Source organism: Salmo salar, chromosome ssa16 (genome assembly GCF_905237065.1).
Source record: "Salmo salar chromosome ssa16, Ssal_v3.1, whole genome shotgun sequence".
NCBI classification, from domain to species: Eukaryota; Metazoa; Chordata; class Actinopteri; order Salmoniformes; family Salmonidae; genus Salmo; species Salmo salar.
This window is the reverse complement of record NC_059457.1, coordinates 49,235,205-49,250,046: the sequence shown is the minus strand read 5'-3', so window position 1 is coordinate 49,250,046 and position 14,842 is coordinate 49,235,205. Positions and strand designations below refer to the sequence as shown.

General features: G+C 45.8%; 1 protein-coding gene across 3 annotated transcripts in view; it reads right to left on the bottom strand.

Annotated features, from left to right (window-relative positions):
• Positions 1-14,842, bottom strand: part of LOC106574093 (lysine-specific demethylase 4B) — an 84,772-nt gene that overhangs the window by 12,604 nt on the left and 57,326 nt on the right. For all 3 annotated transcript variants that reach the window (XM_045697357.1, XM_045697359.1, XM_045697358.1), the window contains exons 14-18: positions 14,450-14,666; positions 8,372-8,451; positions 7,918-7,973; positions 7,533-7,641; positions 3,350-3,535 (exon numbers count right to left, since the gene is read on the bottom strand). In XM_045697357.1, the coding sequence (XP_045553313.1) occupies positions 3,350-3,535; positions 7,533-7,641; positions 7,918-7,973; positions 8,372-8,451; positions 14,450-14,666 (648 nt within the window). The remainder of the gene's footprint in view (positions 1-3,349; positions 3,536-7,532; positions 7,642-7,917; positions 7,974-8,371; positions 8,452-14,449; positions 14,667-14,842) is intronic.

Sequence of the window (14,842 nt, the reverse complement as noted above, 5' to 3'; positions counted from 1 at the left end):
CTTGTTAAATCCACTTCAAAATCAGTGTAGATGAAGGAGAGGAGACACGTTAAAGAAGGATTTTTAAGCCTTCAGACAATTGAGACATTGTGTATGGGTGCCATTCAGAGGGGGAATGGGCCAGACAAAATATTTAAGTGCCAACTTGACAGCTGTGGGAAGCATTGGAGCCAACATGGGCCACCATCCTTGTGGAACGCTTTTGACACCTTGTAGAATCCATGCCCTGACAAATTGAGGCTGTTCTGGAGGCAAAAGGGGGGACAACTCAATATTAGGAAGCTGTTCTTAATGTTTTGTACACTCAGTGTGTGTGTGTGTGTGTGTGTGTGATTATATACAGTACCAGTTGAAAGTTTGGACACACCTACCCATTCAAGGGTTTTTCTTAATTTTTTTCTATTTTCTACATTGTAGAATAAATAGATATAACAACACATATGGAATCATGTAGTAACGAAAAAAGTGTTAAACAACTCAAAATATATTTTATCTTTGAGATTCTTCAAAGTAGCCCCCCTTTGCTTTGATGACATCTTTGCACACTCTTGGCATTCTCTCAACCAGCTTAATGAGGTAGTCATCTGGATTGCATGTCAATTAACCGGTGCGCCTTGTTAAAAGTTAATTTGTGGAATTTATCAGTTATGTTATGACAAGGTAAGGGTGGAATTCAGAAGATAGCCCTATTTGGTAAAAGACCAAGTCCATATTATGTCAGTAACAGCTCAAATAAGAAAAGAGAAATGACATTCCATCATTACTTTAAGACATGAAGGTCAGTCAATCCGGAAAATATCAAGACATTTAAAAGTTTCTTAAAGTGCAGTCGCAAAAACCATCAAGCGCTGTGATGAAACTGGCTCTCATGAGGACCACCACAGGAAAGGAAGACCCAGAGTTACCTCTGTTGCAGATAATCTCCCTGTATTTTGCTCCGTTCATCTTTCCCTGTGAGTGAGAGGTGCTTCTGAGCACGCAGCACTCAGGGAGAAGGGAAAAACGGCCACTGGCAGCCAAAGGCATGGATTTGTTGGGGGTGCATTACGGCCACACAAAGGGGATGCCGCTGGTAAATTTGAGGCGTTATCAAGTGCAAAGCTCATGCAACTTTTTTCAAATCCTCATTAGAGTCGCATCATGCAGCCTTAGAATGTATAACGAATCTAAACATATAACCCAACGTTAGTAGAACTAAAGTTACATTAATAACTTTAAATTAAGCATATAGGAGGACCTATATCTTTGTTAACCGCTCAACACAGAATAGCCGCATGTGAGCACTCCCTCAAATCGTTTGGAGAAAATATCCTTTCTATTTCATTCAGCTTTGTTCAATTGTATTCTTCCTACTATAAAATAATGCCATGGAATCTAACCAAATCTTATCTGCTCAATGAACTAGTGTAGCCCACAGCCATATGGCATAGCATAACATAAGAGTATGCTATTCTGTTCATCTGAAATAGACTACATTTTCTTCATATCATGTTTCTTTAGACCTGTCTAAAATAAATACCGGATTTATTGTGATGGTGTAGGCTATATTACATGGATTTATTGTGATGGTGTAGGCTATATTACATGGATTTATTACAGTTTTTAAAATGTAGATGTTCCAAAGGTCTGCATCAGTGGCTTGTAGGAAGCCAGGAGATGCTAAATGTGTTTATGTTAATTAACGGTCAATTACCGTGAGAACGACAGTAATTTGCTTGACAATCACCAGCTGATGATATTTCGTGACCGCCACAGTCCTAGCCACCACGATGGCGCCAGGTTTCCTCCAGATGTGACACTTGGCATTCAGGCCAAAGAGTTCAATTTTGGTTTCATCAGACCAGAGAATCTTGTTTCTCATGGTCTGAGAGTCTTTAGGTGCCTTTTGGCAAACTCCAAGCGGCTGTCATGTGCCTTTTACTGAGGAGTGGCTTCCATCTGGGAACTCTACCATGAAGGCCTGATTGGGGGAGTGGTGGAGTGCTGCAGAGATGTTTGTCTGACTTTATTAGCCAGCTAATTTTCACACCATAAACTCAATTATTTGATCAGTTAAGTTGGCTAATGTTGCTCAACATTTCTCTGGCTAGCTAACGGAGAATTCGATCCAGCTAGCAAGATATTTAACAATGCTAACAATACTTGTTCCACCACACTTTCTCCCTCACCTCAAACTTTTCAAATAGCAGTATTTGTTTGGTTACAGCTCATGAAGTAGGCTTCATCACCCTCTCAGCCCCGTCTCCGTGGTCAGGCGTCTCACCGACCTCTTCGTTATCGTTCAAGGGACATGCTGCTGTAACTGGCAAACTGCTTTTCCACTCTCCTGCTGTCTTTCCAGAGCAGCGCTGATGCTGTAACAAGCAAATTGGTTGTCTCTTCTCTCTTCAGAGTACTGCATTCTGTTGCTATGCGAACGATTGACTGAGCCTTGGATACAGCCAGTACTCGTTCACTTACAGCTAGTAGTCATCCAAAGCCCCCACCCCCATCGGATCTACACGAATCACATAGGTCACCTATTTTTGGATTCAAAACAGAAACTTTCACCGAAAGGTGACTAGTTTGCATCCCTGTAGTTAGTCTTGGTGGTTCCAAACTTCTTCCATTTAAGGATGATGGAGACCACTGTGTTCTTGGGGACCTTCAATATTGCAGAAATGTTTTGGTACCGTTCCCAAGATCGGTGCCTCGACACAATCCTGTCTCGGCGCTCAACTGACAATTCCTTCGACCTCATGGCTTGGTTTTTGCTCTGACATGCTCTGTTAGCCTTGGGACCTTATATAGACAGGTATGCACCTTTCCAAATCTTGTCCAATCAATTGAATTTACCACAGGTTGACTCCAATCAAGTTGTAGAAACATCTCAAGTTTGATCAATGTAAACAGGATGGACCTGATCTCAATGTTGAGTCTCATAGCAAAGGGTCTGAATAATTATGTAAATAGATTATTAAAAAATGTTTATATACATTTGCAAACATTTCAAAAAAATGGTTTTCACCGTCAATATGGGGTATTGTGTGTAGATCGATGAGAAAGAAAATACATTTAATCAATTTTAGAATAAGGCTGTAACGTAACAAAATGTGGAAAAGGGGAAGGGGTCTGAATACTTTCCAAATGCACTGTACATAGTACAGACCCCTGGCCATTGCATAGATAGAAGGCTTCATCAGAAAATCATACAGCGTAACAGTGCAGTTAATACTTATCTTGATATCATACAGAGGATTGTTTAGCTGCTATTTAACGTTGCATGTAGAAATGTGGCGAATAGATAGAATTCTGTTCTGCATAACCTAAGAATACCTGAACATTATACAATGTTGTGCCCCTACTGTACCTTGTGATTGGTCTTCTTGTGCTTGTGGCAGGTGACAGACACCACGTAGGGCCAATCGGCTGGCTTCATGAGCACACCGGCGATGTGGGCACAGGTGACGTGGAAGGAGGTGGAGCAGTTGTCGAGGGAACACTGGATACACGCCCCACACATCTGCTTGGTGTTCTTGTGGCAGTACACACACTTCTGCAACACCAAAGAGGTGTGGTAGAATCAAAACATACCATTTGTCTGTGTCTAAAGGCAATATCACTTTTCTATACACTATTGTCAGAGAAAAAAAAAACATTTCAGGAGTAGGTAGGGGGGATTTTGGATGTCAAACATTTATTTATTTGTTTGCTAATTTCCCACCTTTTTTCCTTCAGACATTGCCGGCTGGGGTAAAGCCATTACATAACATTTCCTCTGAGTTTTTATGTTTCAATTGTAAAGTAAACTTTATAAAGAATTTAAACAAATGCGGCAGACAGAATTCTCAAAAATGTTAGGGTTGGGGCCAAAGTTTTTTGTAGCTAAGGAGCATAAATTGGAGTAGAAGTACACTAATGAATGAATCGACGCAACGTGTCCCATTCGACTTGGGATATATAGTGAGTATTTTACTTGAGAGGAAAAACAAAAAAGGTACCGTGGTGTTCTTTGAGGATTTGTGCTGCGTTCCAATTAGTTTAAACCCTTCCATTTATCCCAGAACTTTCAAAAAGGAGGACAGACTCTGAATCACTTTTCTGAATAGAAGCAAATATCAACGGTTTAGGACAAAACATGTACCACAGAGACAGGCCCAGTCATCCAATCATTAAGAGGGTGGGACGGTTTTTCACCGCCTTTGGAAATGCGGCTTTGACAATGGGTGGATGTAAATTATTCAAAAGACAATCCTCACTTCCTTTCATAGATTACGACATTATTTGTAGATGTGTGACAATGCCACTGCAAAGGCTGTGCAATTGACTGTGAAGTCGATTTGGATTAAGCGAGGGATGGAGGGAAAGGGATAAAAGTAGGGAAGAAAGCAGTTTGTTCAGCAGCGCGGCAGCGATGGGAAATTGCCTCCTGCCAGCAGGATCAATGCAGTTCATTTAGCGCAGTGAGAAATGACTCCTGATTATTCAGACAGTTTTGCATCTATTATTCACCATAGTCCTCCTGCTCCTCGGACCGCAAACACACAATCCATCCAGGAGGAGGAGAGGGACAGAACAGATGGAGGGTAGAAAACGGAGTGAGAGAGAGAGAGGACAGAGAGACAGACAGACGAGAGAACGAGCGAGAGGAGAGAATGAGCGCGAGAGCAAGAAATGGAGAATGAGAGAGCGAGGCATTTGTGTAAACAGTAGGCTGGAAAGTATTATAGTAGTATTATAAATGGAAGAGTTCTAAACATTTCTTTAAAAACACCATGTCTTGAGTAATAGCCAAATTGGATTTATACCAAAACATTGCACGACCGATCATACAGTTGAAGTCGGAAGTTTACATACACCTTAGCCAAATACATTTAACTCAGTTTTTCACAATTCCTGACATTTAATCCTAGTAAAAATTCCCTGTCTTAGGTCAGTTAGGATCACCACTTTATTTTAAGAATGTGAAATGTCAGAATAATAGTAGAGAATGATTTATTTCAGCTTTTATTTCTTTCATCCCATTCCCAGTGGGTCAGAAGTTAACATACACTCAATTAGTATTTGGTAGCATTGCCTTTAAATTGTTTAACTTGGGTCAAATGTTTCAGGAAGCCTTCAACAAGCTTCCCACAATAAGTTGGGTGAATTTTGGCCCATTCCTCCTGACAGAGCTGGTGTAACTGAGTCAGATTTGTAGGCCTCCTTGCTCGCACACACTTTTTCAGTTCTGACCACAAATTTTCCATAGGATTGAGGTCAGGGCTTCGTGATGGTCACTCCAATACCTTGACTTTGTTGTCTCTAACCATTTTGCCACAACTTTTGAAGTACGCTTGGGGTCACTGTCCATTCGGAAGACCCATTTGCGACCAAGCTTTAACTTCCTGACTGATCTTGCGTCAATATATCCACAATTTTCCTGCCTCATGATGCCATCTATTTTGTGAAGTGCACCAGTCCCTCCTGCAGCAAAGCACCCCCACAACATGATGCTGCCACCCCTGTGCTTCACGGTTGGGATGGTGTTCTTCGGCTTGCAAGCCTCCCCCTTTTTCCTCCAAACATAACCAGCGATGGTCATTATGGCCAAACAGTTCTATTTTTGTTTAATCAGACCAGAGGACATTTACCCAAAAAGTATTATATATGTCCTCATGTGCAGTTGCAAACAGTAGTCTGGCTTTTTCTATGGTGGTTTTGGAGCAGTGGCTTCTTCCTTGCTGAGCGGACTTTCAGGTTACGTCGATATAGGACTCGTTTTACTGTGGATATAGATACTTTTGTACATGTTTCCGCCAGCATCTTCACAAGGTCCTTTGCTGTTGTTATGGGATTGATTTGCACTTTTCCAATCAAGTGACGTTCATCTCTAGGAGACAGAACGCATATCCTTCCTGAGCGGTATGATGGCTGCGTGGTCCCATGGTGTTTATACTTACGCACTATTGTTTGTACAGATGAACGTGGTACCAAGGATGAACCAGACTTTTTTTTGTATTTTCCCCATGATGTCAACCAAAGAGGCACTGAGTTTGAAGGTAGGCCTTGAAATACATCCATGATGTCAATTAGCCTATCAGAAGCTTCTAAAGCAATGACATTATTTTCTGGAATTTTCCAAGCTGTTTAAAGGCACAGTCAACTTAGTGTATGTAAACTTCTGACCCACTGGAATTGTGATACAGTGAATTATAAGTGAAATAATCTGTCTGTAAACAATTGTTAGAAAAATGACTTGTGTCATGCACAAAGTAGATGTCCTAACCGACTTGCCAAAACTATAGTTTGTTAACAAGAAATTTGTGGAGTGGTTGAAAAACGAGTTTTAATGACTCCAATCTAAGTGTATCAATGTATACTGACAATACATGCAGCAACCCTTCGCCAGGGTTGCAATCTGAGCCCTGTACTCTTCAATATTTACATCAATGAATTGGCCACTTTTCTAGAAAAATCCTCAGCCCCTGGTGTTAGTCTTCACAACTCAGAGGTTAAATGTCTGCTCTTCGCAGATAACCTGTGCCTGCTGTCACCCACAGCACATGGCCTACAGCAGAGTCTGGACCTGCTAGAGCAGTACTGCCAGACCTGGGCCCTGGCAGTAAACCCCCACAGCACATGGCCTACAGCAGAGCCTGGACCTGCTAGAGCAGTACTGCCAGACCTGGGCCCTGGCAGTAAACCCCCACAGCAGAGCCTGGACCTGCTAGAGCAGTACTGCCAGACCTGGGCCCTGGCAGTAAACCCCCACAGCACATGGCCTACAGCAGAGCCTGGACCTGCTAGAGCAGTACTGTCAGACCTGGGCCCTGGCAGTAAACCCCCACAGCACATGGCCACAGCAGAGCCTGGACCTGCTCGAGCTGTACTGCCAGACCTGGGCCCTGGCCATAAACCCTAAAAGACTAAAACAATGATTTTCCAGAGAAGATCCAGATCTCAGGGAATTAGACCAAAGTTCTCAATTGGTACAAAATATATAGAGTACTGCACACACTACAATTAGTTAGGTTTAAAAAGAAACTCAACTGGATACTTAAATGAGTCAGTGAATGAACTGAGAGAGATGCACTGAGGGTATTCTACGCCATTTAAAAAACTAATTGAATGTGTCAGAGAGAGAGCGAGAGAAGTGACCACCAAGGAAAGTGAGACAGTGAGAGAGAAAGAGGAGTGACAATGAGATATGGGAGTGGGAGAAAATAGGTAAGCATGTGATGGAAAGATTGTGATACCAGGGAGAGTAGTTACAGTTTAGGTGCATGTTAGGGGGCGAATAGGCCTAATCCTAGCCAATCCAGCCTCCTGGCTGGCATTTTGAGGCTCCTCAATACAAGGGAGGTCAAAAGGTTTGTGTGTCTGGCTGAAATGACTGTGTTAACACAACACAAACAAAATGGAGCAGGGCGCTGTTCATTAGGGAAACAATTTAAAAATATTCACAAAAAACGAAATAAGTGTGTTTCTTATTGGACAACTCCGGGTAGTCCCTCAGTATGAGTTATTTTGTCTTCTGTTTGGTATGTAATGAACATACCCTCTCCACTCACCAGACTCTTCCTGCTATCGGGGATGGCGCTGATGTCCACCGGCTCCCTTGCGATGGCGTTGACGAAGCGAGCCTCCGCCACGGCGATGGCACAGATCACATGGACCCACCTGGTAGAGAGGAGAGGACACACACATCGACGTGCGCCCCTGACTGTTCACCAAACCTAGGGTCACGATGCCAGTATCAAGTAGGGCTATGACGATGATAGAATTTTACGGGGGAAATAGTCCCAGTGTCACCCAGAGTCTCCTGTTTATTTCTGAGCTACACACTATGATACTGGTATGGTGACAACACACACACAGTGAATGTCATAAGTAATGCATTTTAAAGTAACATAGCGGTATTCCAGTGGTATTAAGAAGGTAGGAAAGGCCACTGACCGGTTGTCTGTGGTCATCTTCAGAGCGCCTCCTCGTAAGTTACACAGACAACAGTCCTGTGGGAACACAGAGGTTAGGATGTAGGTAGGCAGTGGGCACAGACCAGGGGGGTTCACAAAATGTGTGACTTAAGATATCCTCAGCCAAAACGTCAAAATGAATGACACAGACTTGAGTTATTTTAGATTGATTCTGACTGAGGAAGTGTGTACTGGCTACAGAGTCTCAAACTGGACAAACCGTACTAGTGCTGCTTTTTCCTCGTTTTTAAGGGAAGGTCCCTACTGTTGAACAATCACAGACGAAAGGACGTACTGTTTCAGAGTGACCGATGTTCCCACATATACGTTTCCAAAATGTTATAAATGAATAGATGGTCAATAGAGAAGCCCAGCGGTTTCCGTCTGTAGGAACTTGTTTCAGGTGAAGGCATTGTGTTGAGTGAGGGACTTACCGCCGTCCAGGCGAGCGCTGTACATCGCGAACACATCCAGGACTGATTGTGTACCGTGTCCAGACTAACACCATAACAACCTAGGGAGAGAGAGAGGATAGACAGAGACAGAGAGAAGAAAGAGAGAAAAGAGACAGAGAGAGAGAGAGAAGAAAGAGAGAGGAGAGAGGGAGAGGAGAGAGAGGGAGAATGTAACTTTTTAACTAGGCAAGTCAGTTAAGAACAAGAGAAAGAAGATAAATCAACAGATGAAATAAATCTTCTGGTCTGCCTTCTACGCTCAGTGTTACTGAGTCTACTGAGCCATGGGCAAAGAACTCCATTAATGAAAGCACATCCTCCATTCTCGTACAACAATATCTTCTTATAAATCCTCACATCTACATGTCATTGGTTGTTCTGCACCAAAATACATTATTTATTTCATAGCCTTTTACCTCATAGCATTTACACCACACCCACTAATGACCCGGGAAGAGAGGAGAGAGTGGAGGGAGGTGAGAGTGGGGGGGAGGTGAGAGGAGAGGTGAGAGTGGGGGGGTGAGAGGGGAGAGTAGGGGAGTGAGAGGAGAGAGTGGGGGGGAGTGAGAGGAGAGAGTGGGGGGGAGTGAGAGGAGAGAGTGGGGGGGTGAGAGGAGAGAGTGGGGGGTGAGAGGAGAGAGTGGGGGGGTGAGAGGAGAGAGTGGGGGGGTGAGAGGAGAGAGTGGGGGGGTGAGAGGAGAGAGTAGGGGGTGAGAGGGGAGAGTAGGGGGGAGAGTGGGGGGAGTGAGAGGAGAGAGTGGGGGGTGAGAGGAGAGAGTAGGGGGGTGAGAGGAGAGAGTGGGGGGGTGAGAGGAGAGAGTGGGGGGGTGAGAGGAGAGAGTGGGGGGGTGAGAGGGGAGAGTAGGGGAGTGAGAGGAGAGAGTGAGAGGAGAGAGTGGGGGGTGAGAGGAGAGAGTGGGGGGTGAGAGGAGAGACTGGGGGGGTGAGAGGAGAGACTGGGGGGTGAGAGGAGAGAGTGGGGGGGTGAGAGGAGAGAGTAGGGGGTGAGAGGGGAGAGTAGGGGGGAGAGTGGGGGGAGTGAGAGGAGAGAGTGGGGGGTGAGAGGAGAGAGTAGGGGGGTGAGAGGAGAGAGTGGGGGGGTGAGAGGAGAGAGTGGGGGGGTGAGAGGAGAGAGTGGGGGGGTGAGAGGAGAGAGTGGGGGGGTGAGAGGAGAGGATTTTGTTCGTGCACTCTACAGCCCTGTCTTCCTCGCCTGTTGATTTCTGCAGGTCCTCGGGGGACCTAGAGTACAAAGAGATGTGTGGTGATGGTGAGTTGGTCTCCACAGCATGTCTGTACCTGACCTCTACTGACCTCCGCAGCTGGTGAGGGCCGGACGAAACGAGTCAGACAGCTGCTGGGGAGGTGTGCGTACATGGTAAGATCGTACTGTAATCAAATTCAACCAAAGCTGGAGAAATAGTCCAATTTGGAGTAATTTGTTAGCAGTAAGCCATATTTATCATGGTCAAAGAAGAAATGAGATTTTTGGAGGGTTGAAAATCAGCAAATGAATTGTACAGTGGACAGTACTATGGAACTTAACTAATACTTCTCACTGTCTATGATATGGATTCTGTTGGTTGCAGCCAGGTTCTGCAGACAATATTCACAATTGATGTCCTGGTTAAATGAAAATGACACGTAGTTGTAATACAAAGTTTTCCAAGACCGTTCTGCAGTAATCAGAGTGGCGTCACATAGCTGGCTGCACAGTCGCACACTAACCTCTCCCCGTGTGTCGCAAGCAATACAACAACATGTGTAGACTTTACCGTGAAATGCTTCCTCACGAGCCCTTTCCCAACAACGCAGAGTTAAAAAGTAACAAAAATTTGCTAAAGATTTATAAATAAATAGTTACACAATAAAATAACAATAAAGAGGCTTTATACACAACAAGTACCAGTACCGAGTCAATGTGCAATGGTACAGGGTACTGTAGTTGAGGTAGCATGTACATGTAGGGTCAAAGTGACCGGGCAATCAGGAGAGATAATAAAGTAGAAGCAATGTGAAAGTGTCTATATGTGAGTGTGTGTTTTGTGTGTGTGTGTTTTGTGTGTGTGTGTAATATATATATATATATATATATATATATATATATATGAGTCCAGTAAGTGTTCATAGAGCCGGTACAAAGAAAACTAACAAAGGGGTGGTCAATGCAAATAGTCCAAGTAGATATTTGATTATAAGACTGTTCAGCAGTCTAACGACTTGGGGGTGGAAGCTGTTCAGCAGTCTAACAACTTGGGGGTGGAAGCTGTTCAGCAGTCTTACGGCTTGGGGGTGGAAGCTGTTCAGCAGTCTAACGGCTTGGGGGTGGAAGCTGTTCAGCAGTCTTACGGCTTGGGGGTGGAAGCTGTTCAGCAGTCTTACGGCTTGGGGGTGGAAGCTGTTCAGCAGTCTAACGGCTTGGGGGTGGAAGCTGTTCAGCAGTCTAACGGCTTGGGGGTGGAAGCTGTTCAGCAGTCTAACGACTTGGGGGTGGAAGCTGTTCAGCAGTCTAACGACTTGGGGGTGGAAGCTGTTCAGCAGTCTAACGACTTGGGGGTGGAAGCTGTTCAGCAGTCTAACGACTTGGGGGTGGAAGCTGTTCAGCAGTCTAACGACTTGGGGGGGAAGCTGTTCAGCAGTCTAACGACTTGGGGGTGGAAGCTGTTCAGCAGTCTAACAACTTGGGGTGGAAGCTGTTCAGCAGTCTTACGACTTGGGGGTGGAAGCTGTTCAGCAGTCTTACGGCTTGGGGGTGGAAGCTGTTCAGCAGTCTAACAACTTGGGGGTGGAAGCTGTTCAGCAGTCTAACGACTTGGGGGTGGAAGCTGTTCAGCAGTCTAACAACTTGGGGGTGGAAGCTGTTCAGCAGTCTAACGACTTGGGGGTGGAAGCTGTTCAGCAGTCTAACGACTTGGGGGTGGAAGCTGTTCAGCAGTCTAACGACTTGGGGGTGGAAGCTGTTCAGCAGTCTAACGACTTGGGGGTGGAAGCTGTTCAGCAGTCTAACAACTTGGGGGTGGAAGTTGTTCAGCAGTCTTACGGCTTGGGGGTGGAAGCTGTTCAGCAGTCTTATGGCTTGGGGGTGGAAGCTGTTCGGCAGTCTTATGGCTTGGGGGTGGAAGCTGTTCGGCAGTCTGATGGCTTGGGGGTAGAAGCTGTTCGGCAGTCTTATGGCTTGGGGGTAGAAGCTGTTCGGCAGTCTTATGGCTTGGGGGTGGAAGCTGTTCGGCAGTCTGATGGCTTGGGGGTAGAAGCTGTTCGGCAGTCTTATGGCTTGGGGGTAGAAGCTGTTCGGCAGTCTGATGGCTTGGGGGTAGAAGCTGTTCGGCAGTCTGATGGCTTGGGGGTGGAAGCTGTTCGGCAGTCTTATGGCTTGGGGGTGGAAGCTGTTCGGCAGTCTGATGGCTTGGGGGTGGAAGCTGTTCGGCAGTCTGATGGCTTGGGGGTAGAAGCTGTTCAGGACCCTTTTGGTCCCAGAGTTGGTGCTCCGGTATCTCTTGCCGTACGTCAGCAGAGAGAACAATCTTTGATTTGGGTGGCTGGAGTCTGACCATTTTTAAGGCTTTCCTCTGACTGGTATAAAGGACGGCAGGGAGCCCGGCCCCAGTGATGTACTGGGCCAGATGCACTACCCTCTGTAGCACCTTATGGTGGGATGCCAAATAGTTGCCATACCAAGCAGTGATGCACCCAGTCAAGATGCTCGCAATCAAGCGTAGCGGAAGTGTTGTTGCCTACTCGTTAGAAAGTCCAGGATCCAGTTGCAGAGGGAGGTGTTTAGTCCCAGGGTCCTTAGCTTAGTGATGAGCTTGGAGGGCATTATGGTGTTGAACACTGAGCTGTAGTCAATGAACAGCATTCTCATGTAGGTGTTTCTTTTGTCCAGGTGGGAAAGGACAGTGTGGAGAGCAATAGAGATTGCGTCATCTGTGGATCTGTTGGGGCGGTATGCAAATTGGAGTGGGTCCAGGGTCTCTGGGATGATGGCGTTGATGTGAGCCATGACCAGCCTTTCAAAGCATTACATGGCTACAGATGTGAGTACTAAGGGGCAATGGTCATTTAGACAGGTTACATTGGCGTTCTTAGGCACAGGGACTATGGTGGTCTGCTTGAAACATGCAGGTATTACAGACTGGGTCAGATACTTGTCAGCCCTGTGGCCTTGTGAATGTTATCCTCTTTAAAGGTTTTACTGATATTGGCTACATAGAGCTGGTGCTCTCCTGCATGGTTCACTGTTGCTTGCCTCAAAGCGAACATAGAAGGTATTTAGCTCGTCTGGTAGACTCGCGTCACTGGGCAGCTCTCGGCTGGGTTTCCCTTTGTAATCCGTAATAGTTTGCAAGCCCTGCCACATCTACACCGGCTCTGACACTTGTCAGTAGGATTCGATCTTAGTCCTGTATTGACGCGTTGCCTGTTTGATGGTTCATCGGACGGCATAGCAGGACTTCTTATAAGCGTCTTGATTAGTGTCCCGCTCCTTGAAAGTGGCAGCTCGAGCCTTTAGCTCAGTTTGGATGTTGCCTGTAATTCATGGCTTCTGGTTGGGATATGTACATATGGTCACTGTGGGGGGGACGTCATCGATGCACTTATTAATGAAGCTTGTGACTGATTTGTTAAACTTTGATGTCATCAGATGATTCCCAGAAGATATTCCAGTCTGTATTAGCAAAACAGACATGTAGCTTAGCGTCCGCTTCATCTGACCACTTCCATATTGAGTGCGTCACTAGTACTTCCTGCTTGAGTTTTTGCTTGTAAAGCAGGAATCAGGAGGATAGAGTTATGGTCAGATTTGCCAAATGGAGGGCGAGGGAGAGCTTTGTATGAGTGTGTGTGGAGTAAAGGTGAATTGTAGTTGTTTTGTTTTGCCTCTAGTTGCACAGGTGATATGCTGGTAGAAATGAAGTAAAATGGATTTCAGTTTTCCTGCATTAAAATCACCGGCCACTAGGAGTGCAGCCTCTGGATAAGCATTTTCTTGCTTGCTTATGGCCCTATACAGTTCGTTGAGTATGGTCTTAGTGCCAGCATCGGTCTGTGGTGGTAAATAGACAGCTACGAAAAATATAAATAAACTCTTGTTAAATAGTGTGGTCTGCAGCTTATCATGAGGTATTCCAACTCAGGCGAGCGGAACCTTGAGACTTCCTTAATATAGAGATTGTGCACCAACTGTTAACAAAAGACACTGCCGTTCTGTTCTGTTTATGTATAGAAATAAACAGCTAGATTTATATTTTCCATGTCCTTGTTCAGCCACGACTCGGAGAAACATAGGATATTACAGTTCTTCAGACCACGCTGATCGGATAGTGTCAAACTGCGCTCATCCAGTTTATTTTCCAGTGATTGCACTTTCGCCAATCGAACGGAGGGTAGAAGCGGTTGATCCACTCGCCGATTTAGTCTCGTCAGGTATCCCCGCACGCTGGCTTTTAATGCTGACTCTTCCTTTTTCGAGTGTCGGGGATTTGGGCCTGGTCCAGGTTGAGCAATATGTCCTTCGCCGCAGACTCATTGAAATCGAGGTTAGTGATCACTGATCGCCATTCTAGTCTAACCGCTCCCTGTATGTCGCACGCTAACCACTCCCCGCCACATGCCTCCTCACCATACAGAGGCTAGCCTAATTGGCTACGCAGCCTAGGCTGGGCGAGTAGAGAAAGAGGCGCAAAAAAAGCTTTGTGAATAAAAACCAGACTGGGTAGAACAAACACAGTAAATATCCTCTCAGGTAAACATGGAGGGAGACTTGACTGACTGGTATTGACTGGCTGGTACAGACTGGCTGCCTGGAACTGATTTGTTTGTTTGGTGAGGGCCTGGTTGGAAATATAGAATGTTTTTGTCTGGCTAGTAGTTGACTAAATTAAACATGTTATTTTGTCTGGCTGGTGCTGATCTATAGAAGACAATGCGATTGTTTTGACTGACTGATAAACAGATTGCCTGCCTTTCTACCCATCTATCCGTCCGTCCAGCCATCTGCCTGCCTGTCTGTATCAGTCAATATCAATGTGTCTATCTTTCTGTGGGCCTACTCACTGGAGTGGACCTGCAGACTGCAGGAGGAGCACGAGATCAGCGGGCTGGTGCAGTCTTCTCCCGTGTGGGAGTTGGAGGGCAGCGGCTCCGTGTTGTCCGGCCCGGCGCTGAAGCACATCTCTGGGACCAGCGGGTGGGTGTGGCTGCCGCAGCGGGGAGTGTGGAGGTGGTTGGGGGCACTGGGGCTGTCAGACGTGTACAGAGAGTCCTTCTGGGGCTGGATGAAAGAGGGGAAGGAGGTTACATATGTTCTGGGGCTGGATGAAACAGGGGAAGGAGGTTACATAAGTTCTGGGGCTGGATGAAAGAGGGGAAGGAGGTTACATATGTTCTGGGGCTGGATGAAACAGGGGAAGGAGGATGCATATGTTCTGGGGCTGGATGAAACAGGGG